The sequence below is a fragment of the Scyliorhinus canicula genome, chromosome 19 (genome assembly GCF_902713615.1).
Source record: "Scyliorhinus canicula chromosome 19, sScyCan1.1, whole genome shotgun sequence".
Classification (NCBI taxonomy): Eukaryota; Metazoa; Chordata; class Chondrichthyes; order Carcharhiniformes; family Scyliorhinidae; genus Scyliorhinus; species Scyliorhinus canicula.
In genome coordinates, this window is record NC_052164.1 from 43,911,555 (window position 1) to 43,931,531 (window position 19,977).

The window sequence follows — 19,977 nt, forward strand, 5'->3', positions numbered from 1 at the left end:
GTTGTATTCTTCCCATGGCTGGTTTTAACTCACCCAATGGATTAATGGGAGATGCACTGTATGGTGTGGTATTGAGTATTGTAAATGGAAGAACATGGGTTCAGTGTTCAGTCTGTATTGAGGTAGCTCATCTCAGTAGGCCTGTGTTGGGGTACAGTACCCTTCAGCTGAAAGGGAAAGAACATTCAGCTGGCATTCTAACTGCAATCCCATCAAATAGCATTATAAGTCATTATACATTGGTTTCCAAATTAGTCTGAAAAAAACTTCATGCTGTATCTTTATTGGAAACTTTCCATAAAGCAGACTCTGCTATTAAATAATGGCTGTCATGTTGATTGGATTGGATTTGTTTATTGTCACGTGTACCGAGGTACTGTGAAAAGTATTGTTCTGCGTACAGTCCGGACAGATCATTCCGTACCTGAAAAGAAAATTCATAGGGCAAACATAAAATACACAATGTAAATACATAGACACAGGCATTGGGTGAAGCATACAGGAGTGTAGTACTACTCAGTAGAGAGGATGTGTAAAGAGATCAGATCAGTCCACAAGAGGGTCATTTAGGAGTCTGGTAACAGCAGGAAAGAAGCTGTTTTTGAATCTGTCAGTGCGTGTTCTCAGACTTTTGTATCTCCTGCCTGATGGAAGAAGTTGGAAGAGTGAATAAGCCGGGTGGGAGGGATCTTTGATGATGCTGCCTGCTTTCCCAAGGCAGCGGGAGGTGTGGACAGTCAATGGATGGGAGGTGGGTTCGTGAGATGGACTGGGTAGTGTTCTCGACTCTCTGTAGTTTCTTACGGTCTTGGGCCGAGCAGTTGCTATACCAGGCTGTGATGCAGCCAGATAGGATGCTTTCTATGGTGCATCTGTAAAAATTGGTGAGAGTCAATGTGGACATGCCAAATTTCCTTAGTTTACTGAAAAAGTATAGGTGCTGTTGTACTTTTTTGAGCATAGCGTGACCATGGGTGGACTAGGACAGATTGTTGGTGATGTGCACTCCTAAGCATTTGAAGCTGTCAATCAACTCCACCTTAGCCCCGTTGATGCAGGCAGGGATGTGTACAGTACTTGCTTCCTGAAGTCAATGACCAGTTCTTTAGTTTTGCTGACATTGACGGAGAGATTGTTATCATAACACCACTCCACTAGTTTCTCTAACTCCCTCTTGTACTCTGACTCATCGGTGTTCGAAATCTGACCCACTACGGTTGTGTCATACGCAATTGTAGATGGAATTGGAGACAAATTTTGCCACGCAGTCATATGTGTGTAGGGAGTATCGTAGGGGGCAAAGTACGCAGCCTTGTTGGGCCCTGGTATTGAGGACTAGGGTGGAGGAGCTGTTGTTGTTGATCTTTATTGATTGTGGTCTATGGGTCAGAAAGGCGAGGATCCAGTTGCAGAGTGAGGAACCAAGTCCTCAGTTTTGGACCTTTGATATGAGCTTGGCTGGGATTATGGTGTTGAATGCGGAGCTGTAGTCAATAAATAGGAGTCTGATGTAGGAGTCCTTGTTGTCGAAATGCTCAGAGATGAGTGTAGGGCCAGGGAGATGGCATGTCCTGTGGACCGATTGTGGCGGAATGTGAATTGCAGTGGATCTAGGCATTCTGGGAGTATGGAGTTAATGTGCCTCATGACCAACCACTCGAAGCACTTCATTACGATCAATGTCAAGGCCACCGGCCGATGGTCGTTGAGAACTGTTGCCCGGTTCTTCTTTGGCACCGACCGGTATGACGGTGGTCTTGAAGCAGGTGGGGACTTCGGAACGGAGTAGGGAGAGGTCGAAGATGTCCGCCAACACATCTGCCAGCTGGTCCGCGCAGGATCTGAGTGCTCGACCAGGGGCCCCGTCAGGACCCGTCGCCTTCCGAGGGTTTACTTTCAAGAAGGCCGATCTGACTTCGGAAGCTCTTACGCCGATCATGGTTGTGTCCAGGGCTGCTGGGGCAGTTTACAGTGGTTGGATGGTTTCCTGCTCGAACCGAGCAAAGAATGCATGAGATCATCAAGGAGGGATGCGCTACTGCCGGAGATTCTGCACGGCTTTGCTTTGCGGCCCATTATGTTGTGTAAGCCTTACCACAACCGACAAGAGTCCGTGACTCTAGTCTGTGTCTTGACTACGCCTCAGACAAGATATCTAAACATTTTCCTTTCAAAACTATTTAATCCAGTGGAAAGTGCCACAATGTAGATTTGAAATAATTTTATTGTTGGGGGGGGGGGGGGTCTGCTGCCACATAGCATCAGGAATCCAGGTTCAATTCCAGCCGTCTGTGGAGTTTGTACGTTCTCCTCGTGTCCAGTGGGTTTCCTCCGGGTGCTCCTTTTTCCCTCCCACAGTCCAAAAGATGTGCAAGTTAGGTGGATTGGCAATGCTAAATTGGCCCTGAGAGTCAGAAAAAGGTTAGGGGGGGTTTCTGGGTTACAGGAAGAGGGTAGAGGTGCGGGTCTAGATCCTAGATCGGGTGCTCTTCAGAGGGTCGGTACAGACCCGATGGGCCGAATGGCTTCCTTCTGCATTATTGATTCTATGATTCTAGGTGCCACAGAATACAGTTAGCCACAGACTCTGAATTCTGTGCGTTCATGATCACAACTGATGAATAAAATATTAAATGGTAATTACAAAAGTAATGAACATTGTGCTTTTTAATGCAGTTATTTACAAAATATTTACTTTGTTTCAAAACAGAAATCAAGTTAGAAATTGGATAATGGCATCTTTTGATGCTTTTGGCCAAATAGCTTGTGTCTGCTACCCACACAGTCAGATGGTGCTTAACAGGTTGACAGAAGTATCCAAGGGCAAGGGTTGAGGAGATTGGGAGAAAACTGCAGCGAGTGTGGGACGAACAGTGATTCTGGTAGTTTCTCAATGTTTTCTTTTCAATAAAAGGTATTTTGTTCTCTATATATCCATTCAGTTTGAACAGATTGGATTTAGCTTAACTTCAAATGGTCATTGGATAGGCATATGGACGATAAGGGAATAGTGTAGAGGGACTTTAGAGGGGTTTCACAGGACGGCGCAACATCGAGGGCCGAAGGGCCTGGACTGCGCTGTAATGTTCTATGTTCTAAGGTGATCCAAAATTGACCACGCTCTGCCAAATCCAGTGAATACCAAAACCAAATTGTTGAATTCATAATGTATGATCCTCTTGCTTAGGTCTCCTGCTACTTGTAAAAGCCTTCACTTGTGATGGGTCAGTGATGAATTTTCTCAACTGAGCCAAGTGGTGTCAGATGATTGTATCTTCAGAATCTTCAGGATTTGATCATTCAATTTAGAAGTGCAATACTGAGCTAGTGCTGTGTTTTTAATCATGGCTGTCCTTAGGTTTTGTGTAATCTCTGACTGTCTGATACTGTTGAGAAAATTTTATTCTAACCTAGTGTGTATTCCCAGGAGCTGGTTTAGCACAGTGGGCTAAACAGCTGGATTGTAAAGCAGAACAATGTCAGCAGCGCGGGTTCAATTCCCGTACCTTCCCGAACAGGCGCCGGAATGTGGCGACTACGGGCTTTTCACAGTAACTTCATTGAAGCCTACTTCATTGAAGCTATTATTATTATTATATTATTCAAGCATTTTCTATTTTAGTGTGTGCTGGAGGGATGAGATAGCGAAGAACGAAAGACTGCATTACACTCGGTGTGCATCTAAATGGTCTTAAATCAAACCCGAGACTCTGAAGTTGAGAAAATCTGTGGTGTGGTCAATTCTGTCTGTGTTTAAAATAAATTGATGAAGCATGACCTTTCTGAAGTGTTTTCTTCTCTATTCCTTCTGCAGTATCTCCCTATGGCTTTGACAAAATAAAGCAATGTATTGGAACCATGATGATTGAGATTGACTTCCTGCAGAAGAAGAATGTGGATTCAAACCCATACGACACTGACAAGATGGCAGCGGAGTTCATTCAGCAGTTCATCAACCAGGCCTTTTCTACAAGTCAGCAGGTACAACTAATCTCTCCTGGGTGTAGAAGTGTGCTTTATATTTGGTGGAGATTTGATTGCCCAAACAGAAACTTGACTGGGCAAATTTTAGTGATATGTTACATGTATATTTTTAACAATTATTATTTTTGCTTGCTTCTCACCCGCATACCCGTACCAGCCTCCCCGAACAGGCGCCGGAATGTGGCGACTAGGGGCTTTTCACAGTAACTTTATTTGAAGCCTACTTATGACAATAAGCGGTTTTCATTTCATTATATTGAGTGCATTTTGCAGCTTGAATATGAACGGCAGTGAATCCTTCCAGATGGGTTGCAGATATATCTCTCTTCTAACTCTGGCAAGACTGGCATATTCCATCTTTGCATGTTTGTGTTGGATCTCATCCTTCCCTGCTCAGTTTTAGATTTGTATTTGCACTAAGATGACCAAAGTTTGGCTTATATTACATGAAGTTTTTATTATTACTCAGGCCCCCTCTTTATTTTAAAAGAAATGTTGGTGGACTTTTCATGGAAAATAAGTCCTTAACCCAGAATGATCTTTTCTGATTTTAATTAAAAATACATGTCCGAGCATAATGGTAGGCGTATGACCTGAAAAGTTGTGTAATTTTATGTCGGTCAAAGCAAGTGATTAAGCAGCCAGTTAAGACCTGCCTAGTCTTGATTGGGGACCGGTTTAGTTCAGTTGGCTAGACAGCTGGTTCGTGATGTAGAGCAAGGCCAGCTGCGCAGGTTCCCATACTGGCTGAGGTTATTCATGTCGGCCCGTCTTCTCAACCTTGCTCCTCGCTTGAGGTGTGGTGATTATCAGGTTAACTCACCACCAGTTAGTTCCCCCTCCAATGGGAAAGCAGCCTATGGTCATCTGGGACTATAGTGACTTTACCTTTTACCTTCACCTGAAACCTGAAAATATTTTTGGTTACGTGATATTCTGAAGATCCTTATGTTTGAGGTTGATGTAACTTGTATGTTTGTGGTTCATTCAAGCCATTAATTCATTATTTCACATGAATTTCTGACCGCTGGTGCTAGTTCTAAGGACATCGAGCTGAGCAACCTTTATTGATAAAGCATGAAAATAACATACATCATATCTAATACACCAAGCATAAGTTACATTTTGAAAAGCTAATCTTGAAGGTGAATAACTCTCCTACTTCCTTTACTCCTTAGCTTGTGTTCAACTTTAATGATAAGCTCTTTGGGTTAATGGTGAAGGACATTGAAGCTATGGACCCCAGCATTCTGAAGGGAGAGCCAGCTTCTGGCAAGAGGCAGAAGGTAGGAGTTATAACTTTAACTTTTATTTTAAACTACATATTGTGAAAAGCACATCTTTAATAAAGTGCAAATATAGAAGAAGGCTAGAAACATCCAACAGTCCAGGCAGCATCAATGAAGAGGACTTAGTGGATCTGGGTGTTGATGCAGGGACAAAGGTTGGTCTGATTTTTGACCAGTGACTGTACATTAACTCAGCTTTCTGTCCACAGATGGTAACATGACCGGAGTGCTTCCAGCATTTCCTATTTTGTTTTAAGGTTTCAATCATGGACAGTCTTTTGCACTATGTTCAATAAAACCCAGGATTCTGCGCTCAAACACGTGTTCTAGTTTGAATGAGCTCTTTGTTTTACAGGAAGCTCTAACGAATTGATTGCTACTTTATTAAAGTTTTATACATTGATGTGTTTCATCCGATGCGTTCCCTGAGCCGTAGCTAGTTGTTGTCCTGTTCTGAAGATAGCGACATAAATGGAGGGTATATGTTGGAGACAATATATCCAGCTGGATGTTTCTAATTGACCAGTCACTTTCTCTGCTTTGCTTAGTACGTCAGGGCATTAGCTTGACTGCCCCCTCACCTCCTGAGTCAGAAGGCTGTGGGTCCAAACTCCAGTGAAGATCTGGGTGCATAAACTAAGCTGACACAGTTATGCAGCTCTGGAAGAATGATTTAATTGATGAGAATTTAATGGGGCATTGAGGGTAAAGCTCTGTCAGCATTGTCGAGGTGATTGTTAATTTTACAGTAGAAAAGCAATAAAGATAGCTCTTGGAATGGTGAACGAATCTCCTTTTAATGGGTGTTGAGTTTGCTTCCTGTCTCCTGGATTATCAAGAGGAAGTACCTCTGTTTCTGGTACTTTTTAGCCATGTTACTGTTGGTGACATAATTCTAAAGAAAAGCAAAACTGCTCTAGTGGACACTTAAGTGCAGTGCTAAAACAGCTTAATGACTGCACAAGGCTTGCCTTTATTATTTTTGTGTTTTCATAGAATTGATGCAGCACAGAAGACAGCCATTCAGCCCATTGTCTACACTGGCTCACTGAACGAACAGTCCATCAAATGTCACTCCGCCGCCTCCCTATTGCCTTTCTTCCTTTTTAAAAAATAAATATTTTTATTCTCCTTTTTCAAATTTTCTCCCAAATTTACACCCACCAACAATAAACAATAAGCAGTAACGAATACAATGTCAATTCCCATATCAAAAACAACAATCCCATCCTCCCACCAAACAGCAGCCCGCATGTTAACATAAATAAATAAAAAGGAATCAGGAATCACCCATAGTCACCATTAACGCATACAATCTCTCTCTCCTCCTCCCTCCTCCTCCTCCCCCCCCCCCCCTCCCCCCCCCAAACCTCACTAACAGTCGACGTTATCCAATTCTTGAAAGTGCATAATGAATAACGCCCATGAATTGTAGAACCCCTCCATCCTTCCCCTCAGTTCAAACTTAACCTTCTCAAGAATTAAGAATTGCAACAGGTCCCCCCGCCATGCCAGGGCACAGGGTGGAGAGGTTGATCTCCATCCCAACAGGATCCACCTTCAGCCGATCAACGAGGCGAAGGCTCCAACATCTGCCTCCGCACTTGTTTCCAACCCCGGCTGGTCCAACATCCCGAATAAGGCCGGAAAGCTCTGTATCCCCTTCCTGGCAAAATTTCGAACCTGCATGTATCTAACATTTCCCCCTGCTCCAGCCCATATTTCGCTCCCAGCTCCTTCAATCCTGCAAACCGACCCCCAAGAAACAAATCTTTTAGTGTCTTAATCCCCTTATCCTCCCATCTCTGAAAATTCTGTCCCACTTCCCTGGCACACATCTGTGGTTCCCCCAAATCAGCATTTCCCTTAACCCTGCTCCCAACCCGAAATGTTGGCAAATTCTCAATGAAGCTATTATTATCGGACTCTCTGGCTATTTCCCCAGGGCCATCGGGAGCAGCGCTGTTGCTAGCGCCTTCAATCCCGATCCCCTGCACAAAGTCTCCTCCATTCTGACCCTCTGGGAATCAACGCCTCTGATCCAGCTCCGCACCTTCTCCACATTCGCCGCCCAGTAATAATACATCTGGTTCGTAAGACCCAAACCCCCTGCCTGCCTTCCCCTCTGTAGCAGCACCTTTCTAACTCTGGCCACCTTCCCTCCCCATGTGAACGAGGTAATCATTCCTTCAATCTCTCTTTGAAAAATGCCTTTGGTAGGAAAATCTGCAGGCATTGGAAAATAAACAGAAATCGCGACAACACATTCATTTTAACCGCCTGTACCTTAACCGCCAGTGACAGAGGGAGACCATCCCACCTTGCCAGATCGGCTTTCTTCCACCCCACCAAACTAGAAACGTTGTACCTACGGTGCCCCTCTCAATCCTGAGCAACTTGCACCCCTAGGTATCTAAAGTGAGTCCCTGCCCGACAGAATGGCAGCCCCCCCACCCCTGCCCCCCACCCCCGTCTGAGACACCGCAAAACATTCACTCTTGTCTAGATTTAATTTGTACCCCGAGAAAGACCCAAACACTCAACAGCTCCAATATTCCCCCTATTGACACACTCGGTTCTGACACGTATAACAAGTCATCGGCATATAAAGACACCCTATGCTCTATCCCTTCCCATACCCCCAAACTTCTTAACGCGATGGCCAACGGCTCAATCATGAGTGCAAACAGTAGGGGGGCTTAGGACATCCCTGCGTAGTCCCACGGTGGAGAGAAAAATATCTTGGGCTGATGTTTTTTGTACGGACACTCTCCCTCGGCTCCTTATACAGTAGCTTTACCCAGTTCACAAATTGTGGACCAATCCCAAACCGTTCCAGAACTGCCATCAAGTACCCCCATTCTACCCGGTCAAAAGCTTTTTCCAATGCCACCACCACCCGTTTCCTTCCCCTCCGCCGGTACCATAACCACCTTCAATACCCTCTTAACCTTCGAAAAGAGCTGCCTCCCTCAAACAAACCCCGTCTGATCTTCACCTATCACCTTCGGGAAGCACCCCCCAGCCTACCTGCCAGTACCTTCGCCAGTACTTTAGCGTCCATGTTTAAATGTGATATGGGCCTATACGACCCACACTCCGTCGGATCCTTATCTTTTTTAAACAACGGGGAAAAAAATGCCTGCCCCAAAGTTAGTGGTGACATTCCCTTCCCTATTGCCTCCTCAAACGTCCCCACCATCAGGAGTGCAAACGAATCCTTGAATTTTTATAATATTCCACTGGAAACCCATCCGTCCCTGCCACCTTTCCCGACTGCATTCTCCCAATCGCACCTTTTATCTCCTGCTCCACTGTTGCCCCTTCTAATGTAGCCCTGTCCCCCTCCCCTAACCTCTGGCACTCCAGCCCATCTAGAAATTCCTGTATCTCCCAGTCTCCCCCAAGTGGCTCTGACCTGTGCAACCTCTCATAGAATTCCTCAAAGACCTGTTAATCTGATGCGGAGCCACTACCAACTTCCCTGCCCTGTTCCGTACCTGAACAATTTTCCTTACTGCCTCCTCCCTCTGAAGTTACCCGCTAACATACGTCCCGCCTGCTCTCCATGTTCGTAAACTGCACCCCTTGCTCGCCTCAATTGGCGTACCGCCTTCCTGGTAGATAGTTGGTCAAAGCTCGCTTGTAGTTCCTTCCTCTTCCAACTTCGCTGGGTCCCCATCTTCTGCATAACTCCTATCTACCTCCAGTATCTCATCTATTACCCTCTGCTGCTCCAACCTCTCCTCTTTGGCCACTCTAGCCTTGAACGAGATCAACTCATCCCTCACCACCACCTTTAGAGCCTCCCAGACAACTGCCTTCGACTCCCCACCTGTACAGTTGAAACCTACATAATTCCTCAATTACTTTTTCAATTTTGTCACAGAACCCTCGGTCCCCCAACAGTCCCACATCTAATTTCCACCCCGGTCTCTTACCCCCTTCTCCAGTACCATATCCACCCAATGTAGAGCATGATCTGATATTGCAATTGCCGAGTACTCCGATCCCTTAACCCCAGCCAGCAAAGCCTTCCCCACCACGAAAAAGAGGATCCGCCAAGAAAAACTAGTACTCCTGCTCCCTCACGTGCACAAACCTCCAAGGGTTCACCCCTCCCAGTTCCACCATTAGTCCAGCCAACATGTCATCATTGCAACTTTTGCCAATTATCGTAAATCTGTACCCTCTGGTTCTTGATCCTTCCACCAAGATAATTTCCCCCAAATATTCTGTCTAGCCCCTCATGATTTTGAAGACTCTAATCAAATCTTCCCTCAACCTTCCCTTCTTCAAGGAGAACAGTTCCAATTTCTCCCATCTTTCTATGTAACTTAACTTCCTCATCCTTGGATCAATTTTCATGAATCATTTCTGCACTCTCTCTAATGTATTCACATGCTTATGTGTGGTGCCCATAATTGGATGCAATACTCACATTGAGGGCAAACCAGTGTTTTACACAGATTTAATTTAACTTCCTTTTTTTTGTACTCAATGCCCCTATTGATGAAGCCCAGGATTATGAATACTCTATTAAAACTTTCTCAGTTTGTTGTGCCACTTTCAGTGATTAAGGCACACATACACCCATGTCTCTCTGCTCCTGCACCACCTTCAGAATTGCCCCTTTATTTTGCCTCTTCATGTTCTTGCTACCAAACGGAATCATTTCACACTTTTTTGAAACTGTGTGCTTACAAAAGTCTAGATTGTTAATATATATCAGGATAAGCCGCGGTTCTAACACTGACTCTTGGGGAAAATCCAACATAAACCTTCCTCCAGTCAGGACAACCATTAACCGCTGTTTCTTGGCACTCAGCCAATTTTATATCCATGTTGCCCCTTTTATCCCATGAACGTTTGCTCATAGGTCTGCTAGGAATTTTATCAAAAGCCTTTTGGAAGTCTATGTACACCATGTTAGCAGCATTCTCCTCATCTGCTACCTCATCAAAAAACCCAAGCAAGTTAAACATGATTTTCCCTGAACAAATCTGTGTTGTTTTCCTCAATTAACCTGGTTTCGTGCAAGTTACTGTTAGTTTTGTCCTGAATTATTGTTACTAAGGTTGAGCATCCCTGAACTGAAATTGCGAAAAACTAAATATTCCGAAATCTGCATGTAGTTTCGAGTGCCAACATGAAGTCACGAGTGTAATCCCACAAGGCCAACGGGCGATGCTCAGTTCACAGAATGCATCCCGCACATACGCAGTTCCCAATGTGCGGCGCACATATGCAGCATATTCTGAAATCTGAAAAATTCCAATATACACTCGAGCCCCAAGCATTTCAAATAAGGGATTTTCAACCTGTAGAAGCTTCTGTACCGTAGAGCCTGTAACTTCCATGTCTTACTCCCTTGCGCACCATGTTTCCATGGTGGCACCTGAATGAAAATATTGCAGATCAGTGAAGTGCAGTAATTGCATGTGAAAGTATCCATTACGAAGAATTTGAAAATTATTTTATGGGATGTGGGCATTGCTGGCAAGGCTGCTGTTTGTTGCCCATTCCTAATTGCCCTTGAGAAGTTGGTAGAGAGCCACCTTTTGGAGCCACTGCAGTACAGACATATTTGCAGAAATGTTTCTGTACATTTGCTGTTAGTATACTGTTATTGATTTTGTGTGGATTGAATCGAATTGGCAAATAACTACTTTCTATAGTGAAGAGGCCCACAGGCGGAGGCAAACAGAAGGATCATCCACTTGCTGCTTCTGGCTTAAGTTTGTATTGTTTGCACTCATGCTGGGCGCTCGCATTATTGGGGATGGGGATACACATGGAGCCTCCTTTTCCTGTTGGCTGCTTAATTCCATTACTTCCATTGATATTGTCCTGTGAAATGCTGACATAGTATGGTGCAAAGCAGAAATGGGTACAGGTTAATCCCACTGCACTGTTGCCAGTTTGAGTGGAGCTATGGCCTTTCTTGGTACTGGAAGGAAATGTCAAGAGGGAAGAGTCATGCCTGGGTATATTTGCACCTTGTTTGTCATCTACTGAAGAGTAGGTGAGAAGCGAGGTGCTTAGTGGAGGTGGGAGGGGTCTTGCAGGGTTCTGTGAGAGAGTGCACACTATGCATTCTCATTTATTCTGTGCTGCACATATTGGGTAACATCGACTTTATAAATGATTTTAATTAATACAAAAATGGAGGAACAAACAGTACTCAAATGGTGACATCCCAAAACTGCATTGCTGCCATAAGATAGCTCTGAGATCATACTGCTGTGTGTGTAATTTATCTGTTTTATTTTATTAACCCAGATCGAACTTGGCCTGTCTATAGCCAATTCCCAGGTTATATTTGAAAAGTCAGATAGCTCATCTCTGACTCTTATTGGTGAGTATATTTGAATCTTGTGATTAAGCTTTGCTGGAGCTAATCATGTATAGGCTTTTGAAATGTTAAGCTGCCATTTGTTCCTGGCTGACTGGCGTATCAAGTCTGACTGTAAATTTAAAACAAACTGATTCACTATCTAAAACATATTTCTAAGGTTGAAAGCTGAAAAACTACCCCTGTTTTCTACTTTGCTTTCATCCTCTTGGTTTCCTCTTTTTCTTTCGTGCCTCTTTTGAAGCTTCTGCTGTTTCTCACGCATGCACTCTTCCATTCTCTGTCTACCCTCTACTTTCTGCCTTACACTTGACTCCCTCTGCTTTAAATTGCTCCCGCAGAATTATAAGTGTACTCTATGGAATGAAATTGGCTTCTGTTGTGCAATTTGAAGATTGCAACAAACAGCTATCCATCAATGAATGTAATACAGGTTTTGAAATGGAGTAAAGCAGCTTGATGTGTAAAACAGAACAATGCATTACCCAGTGTGTCTCAGAAGCTTTGGTTGTGGCTCTTATGGTTCAAAGTGCTGCCCTTTACGTTAGTGAAACCTCTTTTCTTGCATGTTTATGAAATGCTGAGTAGCAAAGAATATTAACTTGAAGGATTAACTTTTGTTAATTCTACAGCATAGCATCATTTATCATGGAATAACCTCAGGCTGGGTTCATTATTTCGCATCGTTGACTGAAACTCTGTTGCTCCAACCCAGGTCCAGTGCTGCCCACGCCATTCTTAATTCTTGCTGCGGTAGTTTCACCAGGCTGAATTCCCTAGTCTTTACAGGTTGGGTGGAGGCAGAATGTCCTCTGTTTGCCCATTGTAGATGTACAACTTCTCTAACAAAGCCATTTCCATGAGAAACCAATACCTCAAACAATGATAGGACTCACAGATGAAAACTGATGGAGCAAGAAGGAATTGGATTTTTGGAAAAAAATTTGTGAAAGGCCATTTGCCTTCAAAGGAGGGATGGCGGGAAATATGCTTTGTCATCTTTGAATAGGTTAAATTGCATATTTTTGACAGTTCCTCGAGGAATTGCTCCCCTTCTTGCACTTCTTCTTCTCCCCTGAATCCAGTCCCTACTCTCATTGCTTTGAGGCAGGACCAATCAATCACTTGTTGTAGAATTGGTCATTTGGATTTGGCCTGTAGATAGCGTAGATTGAAACCTGCTGATTGTGCATAGTGAACTTGCAAAATGGTTCAGCCGTGACCCTAATTTGCACAAGGATCTGCTGTGTTTCAATTGTAAAACTGTCTCCCAAGTGTTAGCTTCCCACAATTTCTGAAGTAATACCCAGGCTTGCACAGTTCAGTTAATAATTGGAATTCTTAAACAGCAGATGTGATACTCCCATAATTAGTTGCCCACAAATGTATAATGTCCTGCACCCCTCTAATCTAGGCTGATTCGGAGGAACATATTTTCATGAGTTCTGCGAATTGGCATTGGATTCTGTGTCTCTGTCACCTTGCACAAGGTCCTATTGTGACGACATCTCAAGTGTGTCAGAGCTTGTGTAAACTGTGCTACCTGGGGCTAGGTCAGTTCAAAGTTTCAAAACTACGATTGATAGACCTTTGTTAGGTTAGGGTAGAAAGGATATGGAACCAAGGTGGGTAATAGGGGCTGGTTCAGCACAGTGGGCGAAACAGCTGGCTTGTCATGCAGAACAAGGCCAGCAGCGCCGGTTCAATTCCCGTACCGGCCTCCCCAAACAGGTGCCTCTGGAATGTGGCGCCGAAGGGCTTTTCACAGTAACTTTATTGAAGCTTACTTGTGACAATAAGTTACTATTATTTAAATAGAGGTGAGAAACAGATCAGCTGTGAGCTAATTGAATGATGGAATAGGCTCATGAGTTCCTCAGTTCATCCATGGCCATTCGTGAAATGCAGATCTGCAGTGCAGCGGTCCACTTTTGAAAATGGCACCACATCTAGAGGAATGAAGTTGAGTTAACATTTGGGCCGAGCAATGTTCAGAGGTCACTGATTTTTGTTCCACTGAATGGTATTCACTGTGCAGTATGCAAGTCTGTTGACTCGTGAACGTGTTTGCCTATGAAAAGCCAGTGGATGGAAAGATTGGCAGAGACCAGTGATGGCCTGTTGAGGCAGGTTGAACTCTCATTTTCTTTTTCTTGAATAAGTCTATTTATGCAACAGCTGTTGATAAATCAGGTTTGTTTTTGCCCTGTTGTGTGAAATGTAATTTTTCACGTGTTTAAAACTGTGATGGGAGTGACCCCGCTGCCTGTACATTCCAGGTGTGTTGCTGCAGCTGCTGTGCATTCAATCATATCACAATGCTGCTACCAGATTTGTACAGAATTCAGCTCTGTAGAGTGGCAGATTTGTGGACTAGTTAATGGATGCTTAGATTGGATAATTGTTGCTGCACTGTGGAGTCTTGTGCAATGTACCTGTGAGCTCTGCATTATTGAAGTCATATTAGGTGTTCAGACCTCCTGAAATCCAGTGTGTGTGGACTTTCTGGCATAGGTGCAACCACAAGTAACTTTTAGTATAGAATGTCCACAGTGCAGAAGGAGTAAATTTGGCCCATCGAGTCTGCTCCGGCTCTTGGAAAGAGCACCCCACGTAAGTCCACACCTCCACCCTATTCCCGTAACCCAGTAACCCCACCTAACCTAAGGGCAATTTAGCATGGCCAATCCACCTAACCCTGCACATCTTTGGAATGTGGGAGGAAACCGGAGCACCCGGAGGAAACCCACGCAGATACAGGGAGAACGTGCAGACTCTGCACAGTGACCCAAGCCGGGAATCGAACCTGGGGCCCTGGAGCTGTGAAGCAACTGTGCTAACCACTATGCTACCATGCTGCCCTTCATGCCAACTGTGTCAACTTTGTGCGTTGTTGCATTTCTGACATTGAATGGAACAAAACTTTTTTTTTTAAACTTGAAACAATTGTCCAATGATTGCTTCTAGACTTCCATCTCTTTCATTCCCAAAGATGTAGAATCCAGTAGAACCTGAGTCCCATGGGTGCCCGAGCAGTTGTTCAAACACGTCTAGACATCTGAATGTTGGTGGTCTTTATGATCATGGAGAACATTGCGTCCAAGGTTAATCCTGTTCCTGTGAGATGTCCAAATGCATTCCGTTTTCAGTGAAGTTACTGGATAGTGATCGGGATTGGAAAATATGACTGACTTTTCCTGTCCCTAGCCCAGGATGGGGCACTGAGGCCTGCTGCAGCATCCTAGCTATTGTTCTGGTTGAGATGAGCAAATTCAGCACAGACCCATGATCGAAACTTGAGGCATCCTAATAGTATCTTGCAGTTAAATTGCTGACATCAGCTGAACTATTGCACAATAAATGTAACGACTGTTCACTGGTCAGAGGGTCAGAAACCAGAGATAAATGGTAAAAGTACCAAGCTAGAGTTGAGAATTTTCTTCTTACACATGAGTTAATACGATCTGGAGTGCACTGCCTGAAAGGAGGGTAGCAGCAGATTCAATAGTAATTTTCAAAGAGGAGTTGGATATAAACTTAAAAAGATGTGGGTAGAGGAGTGGAGGATATTTGGATATATTTCAAAGATGTGGCACAGGCATGATGGGCCAAATGGCCTCGTGCAGTATTTTCTTAGGAGGCTATGAAGATAGGAAACTTCACCTTAATAATTTTTCTTACTTGATCGTCATCATTTATGTAAAATGAATGAAAACCATGGTTGTCCAGGGTGGTTAATAGAATTACGGCCAAAATTTATTTCATGCCTTTGAATATTTTTGCAAAGAGCAGTCCTAAGAATGTCGCTAATTCTGGCAATCATTGCCCATCCCTAGTTGCTACTAAAAGATGGTGGTAACTTAGTGGCTTGTTGGACCTTTTCATAGGCCAATTCTGTTGTGTGGCCCCAGGTCACTGTCTGTGTGGACTCCCTGCGTCTGTGTGGGTTTCACCCCCACAACCCAAAGAAATGCAGGGTAGATCAATTGGGCACGCTAAATTGCCCCTTAATTGGGAAAAAAAGAATTGGGTACTCTAAATTTAATTTTAAAAACTGATTGCAAAATGTTTTTATTAATCATAAAAAATCAGGCAGCACACAAATAGAGATGAATGAATCGATAGATAAATAAATAGAGGTTGATGACAGTACTTGGTAATTTGCTTCTGTCTTGTACATAACCACTGGGTGGCGGCAGATTTATGTCGTTCGAGTATGTCATGGCTTTCTCCACTTTGTCTTTCAAGGCAAATCCAAAACCAAGCAGGGAAGACAATCCATTATTAACCCAGACTGGAACTTTGAGAAAATGGGAATCGGCGGTCTTGACAAGGAGTTTTCTGATATCTTCCGCCGAGCATTTGCTTCAAGAGTTTTTCCTGTGGATCTTGTGGAACAGATGGGTGAGTAGTTGCATATGGTAATCCAGCAACAGTAAAGAGACATGTTTATGTGAACATTGACTAGTTTTGATACATTCCTATTAATAAGATTTATGTATCAGAGGGATTTATTTATTTGCCTGATCAGATATAAACCACCCCACCAACCCCACATCTTGCTTTGTTTCAGTATTTTAGTCCATGATTGTACTAGTTGTTGCTGTGAGGTCTCTTATCGGATGGAAGGTAACGATTGAGCTGCTGTCTTCTCTGGCCCCTGTCAGTTTCGCTCTGATAGATTAGTGGGTGGTGCATTGACGTGAAATGAACTGATGGCTCTGTTGTTCTTGTCATCCTCCTCCTTTCCCTGTTCAAGAAACGTTTTTCTGAAGCTGATGACTTTTGACCTCCTCTTGTGGTATGGTAACATTTGATAAAACTTCAGTTTTTCTTGATAAGCAGTGCCCAGGACTACAATGTGCAACTTTGAAGTAACCGTTGTTTAATTCAATGTTTCCTACCTTGTTTAACAGAAGAAAACCTGACACATGGCCAAGTGAAAAAAGCGATTTTCACTTAACCGATTGCCCTAATTTTTACTGTGAAATGTTCATGGTTTTAGTTTGTACCGATTAGCAGCCTTAAGCTAATGCTAGCCAACGGGTGTTTAGTACACCAGGGATTGCTTTAGTGAATGTCACTTGGCTGCAATCTGGATAAGCAAATCAATTTCAAATGATTATGGGATTTTGTGGGGTAAATGAAAAGGGAGCGATTTCCTCTGGTGGAGGAAGTTCAGAACAGCGAATCTTGTTGGATCGAATGGCCTGTTTATCTACTGTAATTTCTCTGTCATTGTGTAACCAGTGAGGGATACATACAGAACAGTAAATAGCCAAGGAATTGACGAGTTAATATAAACCCCATTTAATTAATGTAATTTCTGAATCCAAACAAGACTTCCCTGTTTGCATGCTCAGCTGGTTCTCACAAAGTGAGATAAACAACCCCGATTTGTACTTGTTGAAAATTAAAATTATTGATTTTAAACTTTGGCCAAATGCTTTAATTTGGGGTATGGAAGTGATTGAATTACATTGCTGTTCTTTCTCCATTCAATGTTTTTCACTTTCTACCCTTCCATGTGATGTCTGATTCCCCTGCTGATTGTGGTCAGATTGCATGGGTCACGCACCTGCTTTAGTAGGTGAGGTTCTGCTCAGTGAGGATTAGTAGCGGCTGACAGCAAACCTTGCAGGTCCAAGCAGCGATCACCAGCACACCTGGCTTATCGCCTGAACTCCGAAGCTCCCAACAGCAGGTCGCACAAAAGTAAGATGAAATAATAACCTTTAATGCACCATCTTTGAAAGGCCATCTAAACCCTGATAAAATTTAATTTAGCAAAAGGCTTAACTTGCCAGCACTGTAGGGTCATCTCTTCGATTGGCTGTCAAACATTCAGGTGGTTTCATTACTGGGGCAATTTTGACATGTCCAGAATGTGCTGTCAACATTTCCTGGCATGGCTCCAGGTTCTTGACTTGTCTAAGCAGCTGTGCACTCATTTCATTAGTAAAAGGAGTGTCTGTGTGTCTTATCCCCTCCCCTCTCACTCTCACTGATGTTGTGGGGACTTTTCCAAGCCCTCATCCCTGTGTTTATTGTAATTCAGGTACTAACTCTCTGAAGTAGTTCCTTTGCAAATCTGTTTGTTTAATATGCTATATCCCAATAGAGTAGTAAAATTGGGGGATTTATTGTAATCCTTTAAATTCTGCTCCAGCACTTCTGAACTATAATGTGACAGGATTAGCAATTGCTTGGCTATCTGGAAATTCCTTTTCTATAGGGATAAAGCCTAAGCATAAGTGATTTGTGGTGCTTTGTCTACTTGAATCTTCTGTGGAGTGGCAATCGCCACCAGATTGCACCCTGCTCCTTCTCACTCACCTTGGTCTGGAGCTCCCAGGTTTCTTGCTCAGACTTCCGACTGTGACCTGCTGAGAAATGTGCAGCATAGCTGCTCCTGGAATCCTCCTGTGCAGTGCAGGATCATTAGGGGGGAAGTAGGAAGCAATGGGCACTTTTTATGGCTCCAGTTGACACATTTTGAGAAGTTAAATTGTTCCAGACCTGGAGTGGTAGAGTTAGTCGGATAGTCATGCGGGCATTAGGACGGTGGCAGCAATCAGAGAGGTGGAGAATAATCGTGTGGTTGGGAGAGGGTGTTCGGGGTAGTCAGGAGGAAGAGGGGGGGGGGGGGGGGGGGGGGGGGGAGGGCAGGGGTGTGGAGGATTGTGTGAGGTTGCTTTGGGGTAGTCGGGGTGGAGGATACGATTTAGTCAGGGTTTGGGAGAGCCCGTAATATAGTTACTCAGTAGTTAGAACTGGTTTTAATCCTACCTTTTCCTGGGTAGTTGCTCTGCTCAGAGAAAAGATGCTTTCACTTCTGTAGAGCCTTGGTGACAACTCAACTGGTGTGTTGTCTTCAGTTTTGGTGCCCTTATCCAAGGAGATATATCCTTGCCATAGAGGTAATGCAATGGAGGTTCACCAGATTAATCCTTGGGACGGTGGGCTTGTTTTATGAGGAGTGATTGGGAAGACTAGGCCTGTATTCCCTAGAGTTTGGAAGAATGAAAGGTGACCTCATTGAAGCGTACAAATTTGTTGCAGAGCATGACAAGGTGATGTAGATAAGATGTTTCTCCCAGCTGGTGAGTTTAAAACCAGGGGACATAATCTCAAGGTAAGGGGCAGGGCTTTTAAGACCGCGTTGAGGAAGAATTTCTTCATTCGTGATGAGTCTTTGAAATTCTCTACCCCAGAGGGCTGTGGAAGTTCGATCACTGAGCATGTTCAGAACAGAAATTGGTGGATTTCTGGAGACTAATGACATCACGAAATATGGAGATGGTGCAGAAAAGTGGTGTTGAGATAGATGGAGAAAACTCGATAGACTGAATGGTCTACTCATGTTCCTATTTTCCAAAGAGACTCTGAACTGTCTGAAGCCTCTGACGCTAATTTGGAGTTTCTGAGGGTTCCAGGCGCAGGGCAATTACCCAATAGAATTTGAAACTTCTTGGTAAATTCCTATGTAATATTTGCCTCAGGATCTTCAAGGGGTCCCCCAGCGCATCTTCCAGAGTACCTCTGGGGAATGGAAGATCTGGGCCATAGTGTAGACTTGAAATTCCAGCCTGTGTCCTCTGGCCTGCATTAGGCAACAGTGTGTGCTGATTTTACTGAGTCACCCAGTACGGGAGCTTATCAAAATATTTGCTTAGAATGTTCACCTCTGAACAATTTGGTCACTGGATAGAAGATTAATGGACTTCTGTGACCAGGGCAATATTCTTCAACTCTTAACTACAATACAACAAAGATTTCTCTGCTAAGGTTTGGATGAAAGGGTGATTGAAGAACTATGAGAATTATCCCTTCTCTCTTGTGCCAAGATGGGTAACGATTTATTTTTCATCAATGGGATTTGGGCATTGCTAGCATGACCTGCATATGTTGCCCATCCCAATGTGCCCTTCAACTGAATTACTTGCGCAGCCATTTCAGAGGATAGTTAGGATGTCAACCACATTACTGTTACCTGTCGGCCAAATCAGGTAAGGACGGCAGATTTCCTGTTCTAAGGAACCAGTGAACCGGATGTGTTTTTACGACAATGCTAGTTTCATGGTCATCTTTACTGAGATTATGGCAGCAAGGTGGTGCAGTGGGTAGCACTGCTGCTTTGCAGCGCCGAGGTCCCAGGTTCGATCCCGGCTCTGGGTCACTGTCCGTGTGGAGTTTGCACAATCTCCCCGTGTTTGCATGGGTTTCGCCCCCACAAACCAAAGACTTGCAGGGTAGGTGGATTGGCCACGCTAAATTGCCCCTTGATTGGAAAAACGAATTGGGTATTCTAAATTATTATTTTTTTCAATCTTTAAAAGTGAAACGCAA

The 19,977-nt window shown here is 43.9% G+C and overlaps 1 protein-coding gene across 1 annotated transcript in view; it reads left to right on the top strand.

Annotated features, from left to right (window-relative positions):
- The window catches only part of LOC119953848 (vesicle-fusing ATPase), a 303,368-nt gene that overhangs the window by 88,075 nt on the left and 195,316 nt on the right, over positions 1-19,977 (top strand). Inside the window, exons 5-8 of the mRNA XM_038778413.1 lie at positions 3,815-3,981; positions 5,163-5,270; positions 11,556-11,631; positions 15,877-16,032. Coding sequence (XP_038634341.1) covers positions 3,815-3,981; positions 5,163-5,270; positions 11,556-11,631; positions 15,877-16,032 — 507 coding nt within the window. The remainder of the gene's footprint in view (positions 1-3,814; positions 3,982-5,162; positions 5,271-11,555; positions 11,632-15,876; positions 16,033-19,977) is intronic.